This window comes from Myxine glutinosa, chromosome 5 (genome assembly GCF_964187855.1).
Source record: "Myxine glutinosa chromosome 5, kmMyxGlut1.1, whole genome shotgun sequence".
Taxonomy (NCBI): Eukaryota; Metazoa; Chordata; class Myxini; order Myxiniformes; family Myxinidae; genus Myxine; species Myxine glutinosa.
In genome coordinates this window covers 174,384,213-174,401,756 of record NC_136265.1, presented here as the reverse complement: position 1 = coordinate 174,401,756, position 17,544 = coordinate 174,384,213, and the positions used below count along the sequence as shown (strand labels likewise).

General features: G+C 42.9%; 1 protein-coding gene across 2 annotated transcripts in view; it reads right to left on the bottom strand.

Annotated features, from left to right (window-relative positions):
• DTD1 (D-aminoacyl-tRNA deacylase 1) overlaps positions 1-17,544 on the bottom strand; it is a 903,613-nt gene that overhangs the window by 15,394 nt on the left and 870,675 nt on the right. For both annotated transcript variants that reach the window (XM_078779101.1, XM_078779102.1), the window contains exons 3-4: positions 13,693-13,928; positions 11,637-11,734 (exon numbers count right to left, since the gene is read on the bottom strand). In XM_078779101.1, the coding sequence (XP_078635227.1) occupies positions 11,637-11,734; positions 13,693-13,928 (334 nt within the window). The remainder of the gene's footprint in view (positions 1-11,636; positions 11,735-13,692; positions 13,929-17,544) is intronic.

The window sequence follows — 17,544 nt, the reverse complement described above, 5'->3', positions numbered from 1 at the left end:
CTTCCTAGCTCAAAAGGTGCCTGAGATATTGCCTAGAAGAGAAAGAAAATAAATAAGTACTTAATATAATCGATAACAATTAAGTAATTAATCAATTAATTGATTAATCAAAAAACAAAAAATTCTGTTTTTGCCAAACCACGTACTCACTATTGTGCCGAAATTTCGCTTCCTAACTCAAATGATTCAATTCAATTCAGCTTTATTGTCATTGTACAGTGCACAGGTACAAGGTACAACGAAAAGTGAGGACGACTGAGATATCGCCCGGACAAACAAACAAACAAGAAATAAAGAAACCGGAGTGAAAACTGAGTACTCCCTTTCAGCGTGCATATGTATCAACTGTATGTATCGGGTACGTATCATTTTTCTTATTCCATATTCTTTCTAAAAGCCATCTGCCACACATTTTCCTCACACACAAACACATTTTCCTTGCAGCCCCTGAAGCTGCTAACCACTTCATGAGCAACTGCAACAAAATATTGTGCTAAGACCCAGGCTAAAGGCAGCTCCTCCCACACGAAGGGAGCCTCGAGCGAAGGTGTTTTTGAGGCTTTATAAAAGGCTGCGCAGAGAGCTTCTTACGAGGAATGGGAAGATCGGAGACCCAGAGATTTGAAGCTTGACAGGGTTTACGGACTCTGTTGGAGGCTCGATTATTAGGTTTACTCTCCATGAAATGGAGAGTAACCTATTATTACTGCTAGAGTTTTTCTTATTAGGTTTACTCTCCATGAAATGGAGAGGAAACCTATTATTACTGCTAGAGTTTTTCTTCTTATTATTATTATTATTATTCTTCAGCCCTATTTTGCACCTCCGAAAACTTCATAATTAATGTTCTCAGCAACGGCTGGTCGGATTGACAGGAAATTTTCAGCAAATGATCGTCTCGGCTCCTAGAATTTTTAAATGCTAATTATGACGTCATAGGTCACGTGGTGTGGGCGCCATCTTGTAAAACAAATTCAACTTTTCCCCTCTGTATCTCCGAAACGGCTCAATGGAAAAATTTGAGGAATGGCTCATTCTAAAGAACTCTTCAACGGGAACAAAACACATGTGTATCGAGTATATTAAAAATGCTAACGTTAAGAGGTTAGAATTCGTCAAACAAAAAATTTTCTCCCCCGAAAATGGTATTTTTTTCCCAGATGCTTAGTTAAAAAAAACTCAGATTGCAAAAAATTTCGAAGTCATACGTCACATGGTTCGGCCGCCATCTTGTTTTCCGTGAAAAAAACACAAAAAACCCTTTTTCTCCGCAACGGCTGAACGGATCGAGCCCAAACTTGGCATGCATATTCGCATACCCATGACGAACAAAAAAGTCAGCGAGCACGATGTCATCCGACACATGGTTTCAGAGTTATGACGTTTTAAAGCTCAAACTAGAAATGGTATCACCTCCATAATTTGTGGAGATATCGAGTGGAAACTTTACACAAATGTTCCTCATGGGGGGATGTTTCAATGTTACTTGAGAAGTTTTGATAAGTCACATGGTTTGGCTGCAATAAATAATGGAAGTTACATTTTAAAAAGCTTGTAACTCTTGAACCACTGCATGGATCGACTTGAAATTTTACTGCAATGTAGCTCTCATCAAGCGGAACAAGTGTGCAAAATTTCAAGATGATTGGATGTACGGTCTCGAAGCTATGTCTTTATTGTTGAAAGAAGAAGAAACACACCATTTTGTCCTTCCAGGCCACGTCTCCCAGTGCTATTGCCATTTTAAGTTTTAATTTCCTTTAAAAAACATTTTCTCTGCAATAATAGGGCTGATTGAGATAAAATTTTCACCATAGGAGGGACTCGGTCTGTAGAATATTGTAATGGTAATTATGACGTCGCAGGTCACGTGGTTCGGCCGCCATATTGTTTTTCGTGAAAACACGAAAACCCCTTTTTCTCTGCAACGGCTGAACAGATCGAGGCCAAACTTTGCAAGCAGAATCGCATACCCATGACGAACAAAAAAGTCAGTGAGCATGACGTCATGCGTCACATGGTTTCAGAGTTATGACGTTGTTAAGCATGAACCTTTAAAACCTAGCTCCTCCCTCATTTTTGATCCAATCGAGGGGAAACTTCACAGATCTGTTCAGCATGTCAGTCTACTAAAATGTCATTTTAGAATTTGCAATAAGTCACGTGGTTTGGCAGATATCGTTAATTAAACGAAAATATTTTTTTTTAATGGATATCTCTTGAATCGCTTTATTGATCGACGTGAAACTTCATACTGTAGTAGAAGTCATGAAGAGTAACAAGTGTGCAAAATTTCAAGATGATTGGATGTACGGTCTGGAAGCTAGAAGTTGTTATTGCCTGAAGAAGAAGAACCACAACACTTTTTTTTGACCAGGCCATGTGACATAACCACCTCACGAGCTAAGGGTAGCTCGAAATTAAATTGTCTTCGGATTTGGCAGTCGCTAGAGGGTGTTAACATTCGAATGCAACAAATCTGGGCAAATTGTGATGAATTTTCGTAAAACTACACAATATTGTCATTTACATTGGAAAATAATATTGTAAAACTCTCCGCCGCCTCGGCTTATTTCTCGCTCTGAAGTTCATCCTGTCTTCAATTTTAAGGAGAAAGAGAGGTATCTGCAAGCAATGGTGACCTTTATTTGGTGGAAATCCGATGAAAAATGACGAAGTTATTCAAAATCTAACATTTTAAATGGATCGCATTTCCAAAGTGAATTCTTCCTCAGGTAAAATATCCATGCGTGCAGGCAGACCTTGCGGCGTCCATTTTGCTCCGATTTCAAATCGGATTTCGATTGTCGTATTGCCTTGGATGAGTTAACAAAATACCACAACAAATTTGGTGACAATCATGAAAAATTTGATCAAGTTCGATTGACGGGATACTTCGTTCTTCCGCTGACATACGGCACAGGCCACTTCTCCCACCTCCCCCCCCCCCCCTTCCCATGCCCCTCCCCCCAAGCCCTCTCCCTCCCACAGATCTCCCGATGTTCCTGCTCTCAAATGTTGTACTTGTGTGCTTCGCTCTCTCTCCCCATCTTGTCTCCCGCTCCCTAGGGGAAGGCGGGGCAAGTTGAGCATAGGGGTAAGTTGAGCCACCACCTCCAAGCCAGTTATGAATGAGTCAGACTTTGTGGTGGCGCCATCTATAGATGCCCCATTGCATAACTCCAAATTCTGCCATATTGTTTTCTAAATTGAAACAGAAACCAGTGTTGCAGAGGGAAAAATCCAATTTTCAGCCATAAAAGTAAAAAGGTGTAAAACAGGTAAGTTCACGTTTCTTCCATATGCAGCATAGATATAATATGGATATCAGATGACAATTGTTAGTCCAGGTATGTGTCTCCATTCTGGTCATACACTTTAATACGATGGATGCATAGAATATGTGTGTATGTGGAGACATCTCAGAAAGTTCAGACTGGGGTAAGTTGAGCCAGACCCTACGGGGCAAGTTGAGCCATGGCTCAACTTGTCCCGTAGGGTCTGGCTCAACTTGCCAACTCATGTTGGTGGAGATAATAATAATTAGCATTTATAATGCGCTTTTCCCCAAAGGCTCAAAGCGCTTACAGAATACCATATTATTACCCCGGTCATTGGATACATTGTGAGCCTGCACCACACTGGGTGTACCATCTCCACTCCCCGGGGAGCATTCCTTGCCGTGCTGCCATTTCAAGCGCTCCGAGCAAAGCTCGGGCAAATGTGCTGGCAAATCAAGATTTGTGCATTACATTGCTCGGGTTGATGTACTGAATGGAGAGGAATTTCAGTTTGAAGGTGTCTTCCTGCAGAAGGTTGCTGGAAAAGTTGGATCTGACAACCCAGTGTTTGTTCCAAACCCAAAGGATGAAGCAGGATTTGAACTGGAAGACATCGTGCATAAGCTGCCACAGCCTAAGTGCGTTGGCAGTTCTGCCCGTTGTTCTGGACAGCTTGTGTTCAATTGTGACTTGTCAGTTTGGCAGCTTAATTGACTTGATTTCTGACATGTTTTCGTTTTAGTTCCAGATCCAAATGATGAAGCTGGCATTGATGAGCAAGATATTGTGCCTTAATTGCCACAGTCTGACTGTTGGCCTTTCTGGGTGTATTTGGGACACTTTTGTTTTATTGTGACTTAAAACTGTGGCAGCTGTTTTCAACTCAATCCAGCTGCCACATTGAATTATAACCATGAACACAAGGCACATGTAAATATTTCGTTCAGTGTTGTAACAAGTACATTAAATATTTTTCAGGCAGACCCATTTTTGTACTTCAGTTATCTTTATTTGGGGCAATGATCAACTATTTGGGATACTTTTTGTTTAATTGTGACTTGAAACTGTGACAGGTGGATTGAGTTGACTCTTCTTACCACAGTTGACAATCTTGTTTTTCTATGAGAGTGACTCAATTTGTTCGTAACTGATTACTATAACCATAGTCGGGTCAATGTAAGGTTTGACCCCAAAAAAATTTATAATAAAGGTTTTTTTGTTTTAGGTGTATCATTAGGTTGTACTAGACCCCTGAAAAAAAGTTTACCAAAATTTGACTCCGGGAAAGTGGTTAATTAGCATATTTTCAAAATGGCACCCCCCCCAAATTTTCAATGTACAGGAAACTTTTTTATAATTCAAATTAGACCCTATAAATGTATTACAAATAGATAGAAACATGGTTGGTTTACATAATGAACACATCAGAAAACTTCTATGACGTCATTATGACGTCAATGATGACGACAATGAATAATACATGCATTTTTATCAACTTTTTTCAACAAATACACACTTTGTGAAAAAAAATTTTTGAAAATTTGATCTGCCTATACAATACAGTATTTTCTGAAAGGTCTGTGAATAATACATGGTTATTGGTAGTGACGTCATGACACCATGCAACCTAGGAACAAATCCCTACATCACCGTATGACCATATGAAGGGAAATATCATGTCAGCTGGTTGTCCTTACAGAAATAGGCAATGAAATCAAACTCGTCCATAACACACTGAATGTCAGAAACCACTAAGAGCCTTTAAGTTATGACTGTCACATACCATTAGTCATCATCGTCACTGTCTTCTGTGTCATCTTGATCCATTGGACGAACGTTGTTTGGGTTTTCACAGGATTCAAGTTGGCATTCTCCACAAGCAGAGGTGCAAGGTAAACCGTACCTCCTACATGTACAGCGCTGTGTTGTGCAAGCGGTCGTGCAATTGCAATGCACAATCTTTAACAAATTGTCCGGCGCAGGGTTTTTTGCGGTCATAACTGGTGCGAATTGATTGTCCTCAATTTTCCAACCCCAGTCAGTGGCATCCAAATTGCTCTCAAGTCCTAGCCATGTCATTATTTGATAGTACGCACGCAGGCAATGGAATTTTGTCGCAGATACAGTTGGTGGGAGTCTAGCAGGCGCAACAAAGGATGATGCTGAAACCACTTTCTTTTTAAACACCGAATGTCGCAAAGAAGCAAGATAATCCGTTTGCTTTCCGGAAAACAGTAAAACCATCGACTGGTTACCATGCTGTTCTATTGTGTCCGCTGTCTGGCCAGGTTTGGTAAAAGCAAGTGCACAGGATTTTAACTGTTCATCCCCTTTGGCAACTTTCTCAAAGAATGTTTTCTTTCCCATCCCGAAAACCCGCGATGTTGTATCACATCCCGTCAACGCGTGGATAAACAGCAACTGAGAACATAACTGTTGTCCAAGGCACTCCTTTAGTGTGTTGATGTTGTACACCCTCTGATCTTTTGACTTCTTGTCTGAGCGAAAATACAGAGTTTTCTTCTGACTGTCCATATGATGGAGGAGAAGGATCAACAGGTCTGTATCCTCTCCGATTAGGGTCGTGGTCTTGTATTCAGAAACTGCAATAGCTGCCTGAACAATATCATAATCGGCATCCCCTTCGGCATTTATTACTGTGCAGCCTTTCTCGCGGAGTCTGTCGCTTATCATATTGATGAGCCCTTGCTTATTGCTACCTTGAGACAGGAAGTCCTCCTTCTTTCCTGTGAACACAGTTGTTGGAGTGAAGCTCACTTTTGGATGGTTTTTCTGCTGACGGCGCTGGTGGGTACTGTCCTTCACTGATGGTTGATCATGATATCCGTCAAAAACGACTGTCGCCATTCCATAATTGCGTAAGGTGAAGTCAACGTAACAGTCCGCAATTGCACCGTATGTGCTTCCTTTTGTCCACTGTACGCGATGCATGAGGGAACCACCGTCTAGGACATAGCTCTCGGTCTGTGGCACTTCGTTCGTAACAGCCTCATCTGACAGGCTACAGGCATAGTCATCTATTGCTTTAGCAAGTTGTGTTTTTTCTGGCTTCCTCATGATGTAGCTTGCCTCGAACAAGGCTGGGGGAAATGGACTAAGTTCATACTCTAGAACCTCCTCTAAAGAACAGTCGCCTGCATTGGAAATGACAAGAAGTCTCTGAAACAGTAAGGCAGGATCAATAGATCTGTCTTGCGAAACTTTCACTGAGCATGAATCGCCTAATGTTTTCACTTTATCCTTTCGTTTGCTTGCATACGTGAAAATTGGCTGACCCTCCATTTTGTCTATGATTTGTCTCCCGACTTTCTGATAGTCGTCAACATTTACGCCATCCTGTGCAACCACTCCTGTGATGATGTTCCTCAATGTTGGATCAGCAGAGAATGGACTGCATGATTCGAGCTTTTCTTTGATTTTTGCAAGGTCGGCCTGATCTCTCTTCATCCTTGCTCCACTCATATCCTTATGTTGCACACTCGTTGAAAAGGCACGCTTGTTGAAGTCCCCCATCGCATGATTGTACTCAGAACAAACCGGTGATGATAACACCCACAAGGCTCGCTGCTCTTCACTCATCCCACTTCCCCGTGTCAAGCCACCGGTTGACTTTAGCGAGCGCATCAAGGTCTGCTCAATCACAAGGTCGGAACCCAGGCCAGCCCAGAATTTGTCTGAACGCCTGATTACATGGAATCCATCTTGAAATTTCCTGAATACAGCAGGATCCTTTGTTTCAAGGTTTTGCATGTTTTGCAAGTACAAGTGTGCTGATTTTAGGTAATTGTAGTGTCCTGTTGCAGCAAATATTGGCAAACATTCGGCAACAGCACTAAGATGTCTTTCCCATGAGCCCATTCGATCTGCCATCAAAAGCATTCTTGCACTTTTTACCATGTTCATGTAAGCAACCCAAAGCTTACTTGTCCTGGATTGGTCAGACAACTCAAGTTTCTTTTTGTCAAGTGTTTGCTGAAGTTTTGCGTTTTTCTCCGAGGTAGCTACTGTTTCTAATGTGGTCTTGCCTTCTAACAACGAGTTGTACATGTCCTCACACGTCTTCACTGAATTAGCGAACTCGGGATCGCTTTCCATCATTTCACAGACCAGCATTCCATTCAAGCATTTTTCAACCAAGAGATGGCCCCGCAATGCTCTCTGCACAGCTTTACCACCAATCATATGCTTTACTGCATTGTCACCATAAACAGTTTCGAGGCTGTCCATCAGACCCGAACCTTGCATAAGTGTGCCAATAGCACCGAGCACATTCATCAACGTATGGAAACTTCCTAACATCAACGTAATGTTCTTCAGGTGGCTCCACTCTGGTGAATTGTAGATTATTTCCGAGGCCTTAAAGAACAAGGGTTGGTCGAATGTCACGATTGGCGCAATCTTGTGTTTCGCTGCTAGGTCACAAATGAAACTAAGTGTGGAGAGTATGCAAGTTGGCTCACTTGGATACATGTCGATCATTGGTAGGAATGTGACAGATGATTTTCCAGGGTGGTCAGATACGCTATGAACTATGTTCATCATTCCCTGCCAGTTGGGTGTGTCCATGTGGAAACAGAATGAGAGCTCCCATAGAATGTCTACAACTGGGACAGGACAGTGAAGTTCTGGAAGTTTTTCAAACATAATGTTACGACGTGCAAATGTGGAGAAGCGATAATCAATGATATCAACCCGTGACATTTCTTTCACATTCAATTTGGAAACGTTTTTCCTATTGACAACATGGGTTGTCACCTGTCCTGGTGTTGTTGCTGCCACCATTCCCATTCCATGGAAGGTTCCTTTTCCATCCAGAGTTATGATATTGTGGTCAACATTATCAGCAGCGAATAATACTGTACCAGATGATCCTTTCCCAAGTAACTCTGGTGCAACCACATCAGCAGCATTTTGCAAGAATCTCTGCACCTCCCCATAAGAAGAGCTAAACCCCATCACAGACAAGGTGTCAATGAGAAATCGTGACTTATAGACATGGTGTAGCTGAGTAGCAAGTCCTATTTGAAGTGGCACTACAAGTGCCCACGGGCGAACACCTTGTATTATTGACTGCCCGATAGCAGCAACTTTTTCATCTTTATCTGTCCCCACAAACAGTTTATTCAACATGGTACGCAGTGAAATCGGCAAGTAATCTAATGTAGTGTCTAGTTTGAGGCTCTGCGAAGAAGGATATCGATCAGTGACTGATGGGATTTCAGTCTTGATATCGCACTTCAGGAGCTTGGCAGCTGTAGCAATGATTGCACGTTTCTGACTTTCGGAATCACCATCTTTTGAAGTCTCGAAATAGGTACGAAGTATTTTTGCAGTTTTCCCCCTCATCGTCACTATATCCTGAAGCCCTTCTACTTCCGCTATGCATATAGAATCATTGTAGCGTTTTTTTTTTTTTGTTTTTTTTTTGTTTTTTTTTTTATTTTATTTTTTTTGTATACAAGTTCGAGGCTCGTGAAAGAGCGAACATTAATCACACAGAAAGACAAACCGACACATAAAACATATAACATAGGGAGCGGTAGACAAGATGGGGAGAGAGGGGGAAGGACACAAACACAACATTTGAGAGCAGGGACCGAGAGACATGGAGACATCGAGAGATCTGAGAGAGGGCGAGGGCTTTGGGGGGGGGGGGGGGCGTGGGAAGGGGGCAGTGGGAGAGGTATAAAACATATGGACCCTGCCAGGACTTACAGGAAAGAAGTTGGAATTTCAAACAAGGTGGATCTGGGGTGAATTAGCGGGGGTAGAAAAGATCAAGGTTTTGGATGGGGGAAGATAAGAGATGGTGGTGAACAGCTGTTTTAAAGACCTGGAGGGAGGAGTGGGATTGAAGGGAGTGAGGTAGTTTGTTCCAGAGGCGGGAGAAAAGAGGAATGAAAGAGTGAAGGTGAGCGGAGAGCCGGGATTTCGGCAGTTTAACCATCAGAGGGTTGCTGGCAGATCTTGTGCGACCTGTAGGAATATTTGGGGGACAGAGCACAGAGAGAGCTGGGGGTGCAAGGCCGGAGAGGAGTCGGTAGAAGACAGAAAGACCACCTACCTGCCTGCGGTGAGTGAGTGAAAGGCCCTCAGAGATAGCTTCATCGCGGGAGATTCCAATAATTCTGAAAGCTTTGGTTTCAACAGCGTGAAGCCGAGCTAGGTGTGAGGCAGGAGCACCGGCCCATAGGGGCGTTCTATCAGTGCGCGTTCTATCAGTGATGCGCGTTCTATCAGTTTTTGCTTCAAATATTGACTTCCATATGGCACAGAGTCTTCTTCAAGTAAGTATTCACCCATTTTGCTCACAAGTTCAGATATCGTAATTTGTTCTTCATCATTGCTTTCCAAATATTCACAAACTATCACAAATGCTTGTCGCTGGTCCTCGTTTGTGGGCCGCCCGATGTGTTTTGGTTTTTGCACTGCCTCTGATCGAAACTGGTCTGGCATTTCCTGCCCCAATCGAAAGTAGGTATTGCAGCGTTTATGGTAAACACAGTCAGAAGCTTGCAAATTTGTACCAAGATATTCAATTCGACCCTGAACAATATGCGCCCAATCATCGTGTCTTTCTTTGCAATGTTTAACTATCGTCTGAGGGAAACAGTCAGTGAGAATCTTACCGGCACTTTCATCATGTCCATGAGTACCCTTAGAAATTTCATGGCCACAGAAGAGGCAGTCCTTTTTAGGGTCATATGGCCCTAAGCTAATACGGCGGCTCTTCTTCTTTACAGGTGATGATGATTCAGAAGAACGTTTTAAAGCCTGTTTGATTGCTTTTTCATTTGTCCACGAGGATCGACATTTCTTGTGTACTCGTTGGTTTGGTCTTGCGACAACATCATCACAACCCCTTTCTTGGCTTGATTTGTTGATTTTTTCAACACCCTTCCTTGAAAGTTTGGAAACATCAGTGTCCTTGGCGTCTTCCAAACTCGCTTTGCAAATTGGGCAGACGTCTTCGTCAAGCTCTCCGTTATCCATTTTCAAATCCTGAAACAAAAAATATTTATTTAAGTCTTGGTAGTAAGGAAAAACAGTAATGATTCATGATATCATATGACGTAATTGAGACAGCAACGTCATTATGACGTCACAATGACGTCATAGAAATTTTCTGATGTGTTCATTAGGTAAAGCAACCATGTTTCTATCTATTTGTAATACATTTATAGGGTCTAAATTGAACAAGAATTTTTTTTTCTGTACATTGAAAATTTTGGGGGTGCCATTTTGAAAATATGCTAATTAACCACTTTCCCGGAGTCAAATTTTGGTAAACTTTTTTTCAGGGGTCTAGTACAACCTAATGATACACCTAAAACAAAAAAACCTTTATTATAATTTTTTTTGGGGTTAGGCCCTTATTTTTCATATATTGACCCGTCTACCATGAACACAAGGTAATCATTTCGTTCAGTGTTGTAGAACTTTACAACATTAAATATTTTTCTGGCAAAACAATGGTTTTCTACTTTAGTTATCTTTATTTGGGGCAATGATCAACTTACCCCTATGTGGTACAACTTACCCCAGAGGTTGGATCACCTTACCCCAGAGGTTGGATCAACTTACCCCTCAGGCGGGCAAGTTGAGCCATTTGGCCTCCGTTTTTTTAAAGGTCACAGTGACTTTCAGTGTGGGGATAGAAAGTAAGAACTAGCTACAAAATGCTTCCCAAGGATTAAATTAGAAGGCAAGATACTCATTTGTGCAAGATCATCAGTAAGTTCAGTCCTCACATTCCAAGAACAAAAACTGGCTCAACTTGCCCTACCTTGCCCTATATATTATGTTTTATGTGTCAGTTTGTCTTTTTGTGATTAATGTTAGTTCTTACACGAGCCTCGATCTTGTATACAAAAAAACAAAACAAAAAAAACCACATCCACCAAGTTTTGTCTGAATCCATCCATGACTGTTTCAAATATAATATCGTGCTACATATCGTTTTTGGCCCTATCTCTCAATGGTGAAAATCACTTAAAAAATTATCGTATTTGGATCCGGATCTTCACCAAAATCTAATCAATTCGTCGTTGTCACACACCCAACTTATCCACCAAGTTTCGTCCGAATTCGTCCATAACTTTTTGATATATCCTGCTCACAGGCAGACAAAGAGACAAACAGACAGACACACAGACAGACAGACAGGGGAAGTTCTGACACACTATGGTGCGTCTGGTTCCAGTCCACCTGGTCCCATTAAGACAGTTGATGAAAGCCGGTGTCCATTTTTGTTTTGGAAGGTTGTGGTGTTTGTGGAGATGTGCGGTACTTGAACGTGATAAGAGAAATGGGTAACCAGACTCCAGGAAATACCTCCTTGGGGTCGTTTGAGGATGGTGGAGACTGTAATTCGATCGTCACTGGACCGTCATTCTGGATGTGAACCTGCATCCGTGCTCCAAATCTGCCATCTATGAATGCAAATCAGAGAAAAGTCACCATTATATGACAGTCAGTTGCATATAATGAGCAGCCATTGTGATGATAAGGGAGGAAATGTTTATTGGGGTTTTGATTGCAATCCAAAAAATGTTTATTGGGAAATCTAGGCTATACAGCTCAAAAGTGAGTGCCCATTCCTTTAGGCTATCCTATTTGGAGGAATGCGGAAGAAGTTTGGCACAAGTTTTTCACAAACCGGCTGGCCAGGCCTAACGCTTGACTGGAGATGATTTCGATAGGAAACTTGACTGGGATTCCAGCTGCAAGTTGAATACTCCGAATTATAACACAGTGGGCATTTTTAACATACCAATTAATCGTAGCAGATGGAATGCCCAGCTTAACATCCATCCAAAGGATAGCACACTTTTGTATCCAACACCCTTCCTGCAAAGCATCAATCTTACTGTTTATAGCCGGGGCGAAAATGGAGGCCAGACTAGACAACACAAATTTTAGTACGCTACCTTTACACCTGTCGGAGTACCATAAGTGAAGCTACTATACGCCATTATATATGATGGAATGTTGATACAACACAGACAACAACAACAACATGCATTTTAAGGCCATTTTCCCTGCGAGAGCGGGGGTTAGCCTTGCAGTCCCCATGACAATCTTCTCCATTTTTCCCTATTTTCTGCATCTCTCCTTGTTAACCCCCTTGCCCGCATTTCTTCTTCCACCATCTTTAGCCAAGTCTTTCTCGGTCTTCCCCGTCCTCTACTTCCTTCTACATTCATTTCCATCACTCTTCTCAACCAGTCACTTTCATCCTTCCTCAACACATGACCAAACCATCTCAACCTGTTCCTCTTCACAGCATCAATCACAGGCTCTATTCCCATCATCTTTCGCAATTCATCATTTGTCTTCCTCTCTCTCAACGATACTCCGCACATCCACCGAACCATTCGCATTTCCACCCTTTCCAGCCTTCGTTGCTGCTCTACGTTCATTACCCATGTCTCGCTCCCATAAATCATAACACTTCTCACACATGCAGCATACACCTTTCCCTTCAGCTTCAACGACACTCCCCTCCTCGTCAGCACGCCACTCAGTTCCCGAAACTTCTTCCATGCATATATCACTCTAGCAACCGTTGCCAAGTCTGATCCACCTTCTCCATCAGCATGTCTCCTAGGTAACAAAATGTTTTCACACCTTCCAGCTTCACGCCGTCTCCAAGATCCAACTCAACATTTCCTCCATCTGCAGCTCAATCTGTGCACACCTTACATTTGAATGTAGCTGCCACACTGGTTAATGACCCTCAGACCACTACATTTTTGATGAATCCACTCAGCGCACATTGTACATTGAATGGAGTTCACTCCGACACCCTTCCTGCACACAGCACACGGCCACTTCCCAGTTCTTTCCACCTCACCACATGCTTTACCGCTTGCCATCACCCTCGTCTTTCCGATATTCACCTTCAGACCTTTTGTCTCCATACATTCCTTCCACTTGTTCATCTTTACCTTCAGTCCATCCATACTTTCCGCAATCAACACCAGATCATCTGCATACAACAACTCCCACGGTAAACCCTCCTTTACATTCTGAGCCAGCACCTCCATCACAGCTACAAATAGTAGTGGACTTAGTACCGACCCCTGATGCACTCCCACCTTCACCTCAAACTCACCACTGTTCCCGTTCTTCGTCCTTACAGCTGTGCGTGCTCTTTTGTACATTGCCCGCAATGTACAAACAGACAATGTGCAAAGATACAATACAGACATGGTGTGCTAAATGGTCTCTTCCTGTGTCTAGACTTTCTTGTATTTCCTTGAGGTGTCCCGAGGTCATCATGTCAAGATCGGTTTGCCCTTTTATCAGACCCATCTCTAGCTGATTCAATGTGCCACCATGCAGACACTGCCACCCACACTTTGTGAAGTACAATTAACATACGCACCTTTCACCAGATGAGAGCCATGCTCCTTGCACAGCTGCTCCAGAAAGTCACGATAAAACGGCTCAGCTTTGTCAGCAGGCATGGCCAGGTGGAAATCAGGTTTGTTTCCTTTTAAGATGCACTGGAGCGTAAACTGACTGATGCACAAAATTTCCAGGCCCCGGTCGGATATGCTCTGAGTCCACATCTTGCCAGAATCATCCTCAAATATCCGCAGGTTCAGCAATTTCCGTATCCTGTGCCCCGAGGTCACATAAACATGAAACAAGCACATTTGTACATTCAATACTTAGACTTTTTTTTTACATCACACACATAAAAAGCAAAACTCTTGTATCGTAATTTGTCATATAAACGTCAATCAATCCTAATTTTTAGCTCACATGGAATGAAGTTCAGGGTAGCTCATGCGATGGCGCGTCGTCCGTCCATCAGTCCGTCCGTCCATAAACACTTGCAACCTGTTCTCCGAAACCGCTGATGTGATTGTGACCAAACTTGGCACAAATGATATTTGTTGTGTTGCAACTAAAGTTTGTTCACGGCAATAAAAAAAGGAAATCGGGGTCTAAGGGGTTTTTTACCGGGGTCAAAGTGGATCCAGGTTTGACCCCCCAAAATAGGAATTAGCTTTTTCCTCTGAAACTACACACACTATTTCGATTAAACTTGACCACAACCTTCACCGCCCATGCTGTACCAAAGTTTGTTCAAGGCATAAGAAAAATTGGGGTCTGAGGAGGAATACGGGGTTGGGGGAGGGGTGTGGGGGGTTACCCCCCAAAATAGGTATTTTTTTGTTTGTTTGTTTAAAGTCTTATGATTATGTTAGTATGATTCTACATGCTGCCCTGTCTTCTAGCAACCATTGAAATTGGTTTAAAATACCCTTCGTCGGTGCAGTATAAAATTTATTCTTCAAGGTGAGCACCAGGGGTATTGTCCCTATGTTTATGCTTCCGCCACTGAAGTCGTCGGAGGCATTATGTTTTCCAATTTTCCGTCCGTCCTTCCATCCGTGATAGGCTTTTGTTACCGCAATAATTTAAGAACGGGTGAAGGGATCCAAATCAAACTTGGTAAAAGTATGTATAATGATGCAAAGATGAACTGACTAGATGAAGGGGTCAAGAGGTCAAAGGTCAGGTTGGGTAAAAATTCTGTTACCGAGCTAACAAGTGAACCAATGATGGGATTTTGACCAAACTTGGTGTAAGTATCTATTATGATGCAAAGATGAACTGCAAGGATTAGATTTTGGCGTAAAAGGTCAAAGGTCATGTCAGGTACAAATTTGATACTTGAGAACAGCTGAATGGATTTAAAGCCAACTTGGTACAAGTATGTATAATGATATAGTAATATGGGTGGAGGCATGGTGTCGTTCTAGTTTACAAATGTTTCAGGTAACAACAATGTTTTATCAAAGGCTTAAATACAAATGTAAACAATAAAGGAAACAAAATGGTGAAAAATCAAGACAGAACCACATTAAAGAGGATCAGCTGGAAACTATTTGAAACCACAAAATCGAAACAAGTGTATTTTCATTCCATGTTATCTGAGCTGTATATTTATTGTGCTCTAATTTGCTCATTGAGCTGGCAGGATAGCATACAGATGTGCATGCTTATCCCTGAACTGCATAGCCTAGGTGTGAACCTCGCCCAAGCTATTAAACTGGTTTGTCGCCTGAAGATGTGTACGCTGCCCATAGGAAGGACAGTTAAGCCAGGAGAACCTGTATGCCGGGCCTGGCCACTGTCAGGTATTAAAAATTCCATGATGTCTTTCCCGAAGAGGAGGCGAGTTATTGCTGGGAACTTGAACAAATTACTCCTATACCTTCAGTTTAGTATCGTGCACTGAAGTAGCGACCTGTCAAGGCCTGGTTCTAGCCTAGAAATGTTTCTTGACTCGGCGTTATACACCCTTGAGTCACTCAAACCCTTCGGTCTCACTCTCAGCTATGATATCTCTTGGGCAAGCTACATTTCAAAGTTGGCCTCCAAAGGCATGTCACCGACTGGGCACCTCTGTCGTGCAAAAGTCCTTTATTGGCTTACCTGAGCTCATATCTACCGACAACGCTTTCATCTACAGCTCGAGTACTGCTCTCCCCTCTGAGCTCGCTCCCCTGCCTCACACCTTGCTCATCTTGACACTGTGCAAACCAAGGCTTTCAAGATCATTGGAATCTGTTGCGATGAAACTGAGTCTTCGGGCCTATCATTTTGTCTTTGCCGACAGGTCGGTGGTCTCTCTCTGTCTTCTGCCCTCTCCGTGCTTTGCCCCCCATAACCCCCCTCCCCCCCAGGTATCTGCAGGACGCACGCAGTCCACCAGCAACCCCCTCCTAGTGAAACTGCCCAAATCCAGAACGACTGCTCACCTCCACTCATTTATTCCTCTTTTTCCCCAACTGTGCAACCACCTTCCGCACTCTCCTCAATCTCATTTTCCTTCCAGGTCTTCAAGACAGCTGTTCACTTGCCATCTCAAATCATCCCCCACCTAAAACCATGATCTTCTCTGCACCCGTTAAACCACCCCACCCCACCCCTCCCAACATTTCTCCCTTACCCCCCATCATAACCTGCATCCTTTGTTTGTCCCTGTCTGTTTATTTTCTCCCTCCTTCTCCTGCTGTTCCTTTTGTAACGTTGTATCCTGATGAGTTCTGTGTTCTAGCTCTTATATGAGCCTTGACGATGGGGTTTGGGGGGAGGGGTGAAGAAAGAGAGGCCACAGACCTATCTGAGAAGTGAGAGCAACGAGCGTTGTGCTTTGGCTTTATCGTAGACAACTATGATATTGAGACAGAATTTAGAGAGAGATGTGTGATGAGGAATATATATATCTCTCTCAAAAAAGAGGGGGACGGATATTTTAAGGAAGACAACTGAAATTTTGCCAGCCTCTGTTTTTTGGTTGATATCTACAATGCATTCAGAAAGTATTCAGACCCCTTCACTTTTTTCACATTTTGTTATGTTGCAGCATAATGTGCTGAAATCGTTTAAAATCATTTTTCCCCTCATCAATCTACACTCAATACCCCATAATGACAAAGAGAAAACAGTATTTTAGAAAGTTTTGCAAATTTATTAAAAAGAAAAAACTGAAACATCACAATGACATAAGTATTCAGACCCTAAACTCAGTACTTAGTTGAAGCAACTTTGGTGGCGATTACAGCCTCGAGTCTTCTTGGGTATGATGTGACAAGCTTTGCACACCTGGATTTGGGGATTTTCTGCCATTCTTCTCTGCAGATCCTCTCAAGCTCTGTCAGGTTGGATGGGGGCCGTCCGTGGACAGCCATTTTCAGGTCTCTCCAGAGATGTTCGATTGGGTTCAAGTCAGGGCTCTGGCTGGGCCACTCAAGGACCTTCACAGAGTTGTCCCTAAGCCACTCCTGCGTTGTCTTGGCTGTGTGCTTCGGGTCATTGTCCTGTTGGAAGGTGAACCTTCGGCCCAGTCTGAGGTCCTGAGCGCTCTGTTTCAGGTTTTCATTGAGGATATCTCTGTACTTTTCTCCGTTCATTGTTCCCTCAACCCTGACCAGTCCCCCAGTCCCTGCTGCTGAAAAACACCCCCACAGCATGATGCTGCCACCACCATGCTTCACCGTTGGGCTGGTATTGGGCAGGTGATGAGCGGTGCCTGGTTTCCTCCAGACATGACGCTTAGAATTGAGGCCAAACAGTTCAATCTTGGTTTCATCAGACCACAGAATCTTGTTTCTGACAGTCAGAGTCCTTTAGGTGCTTTTTTGCAAACTCCAAGCGGGCTTTCATGTGTCTGTCACTGAGGAGAGGCTTCCGTCTGGCCACTCTGCCATAAAGCCCA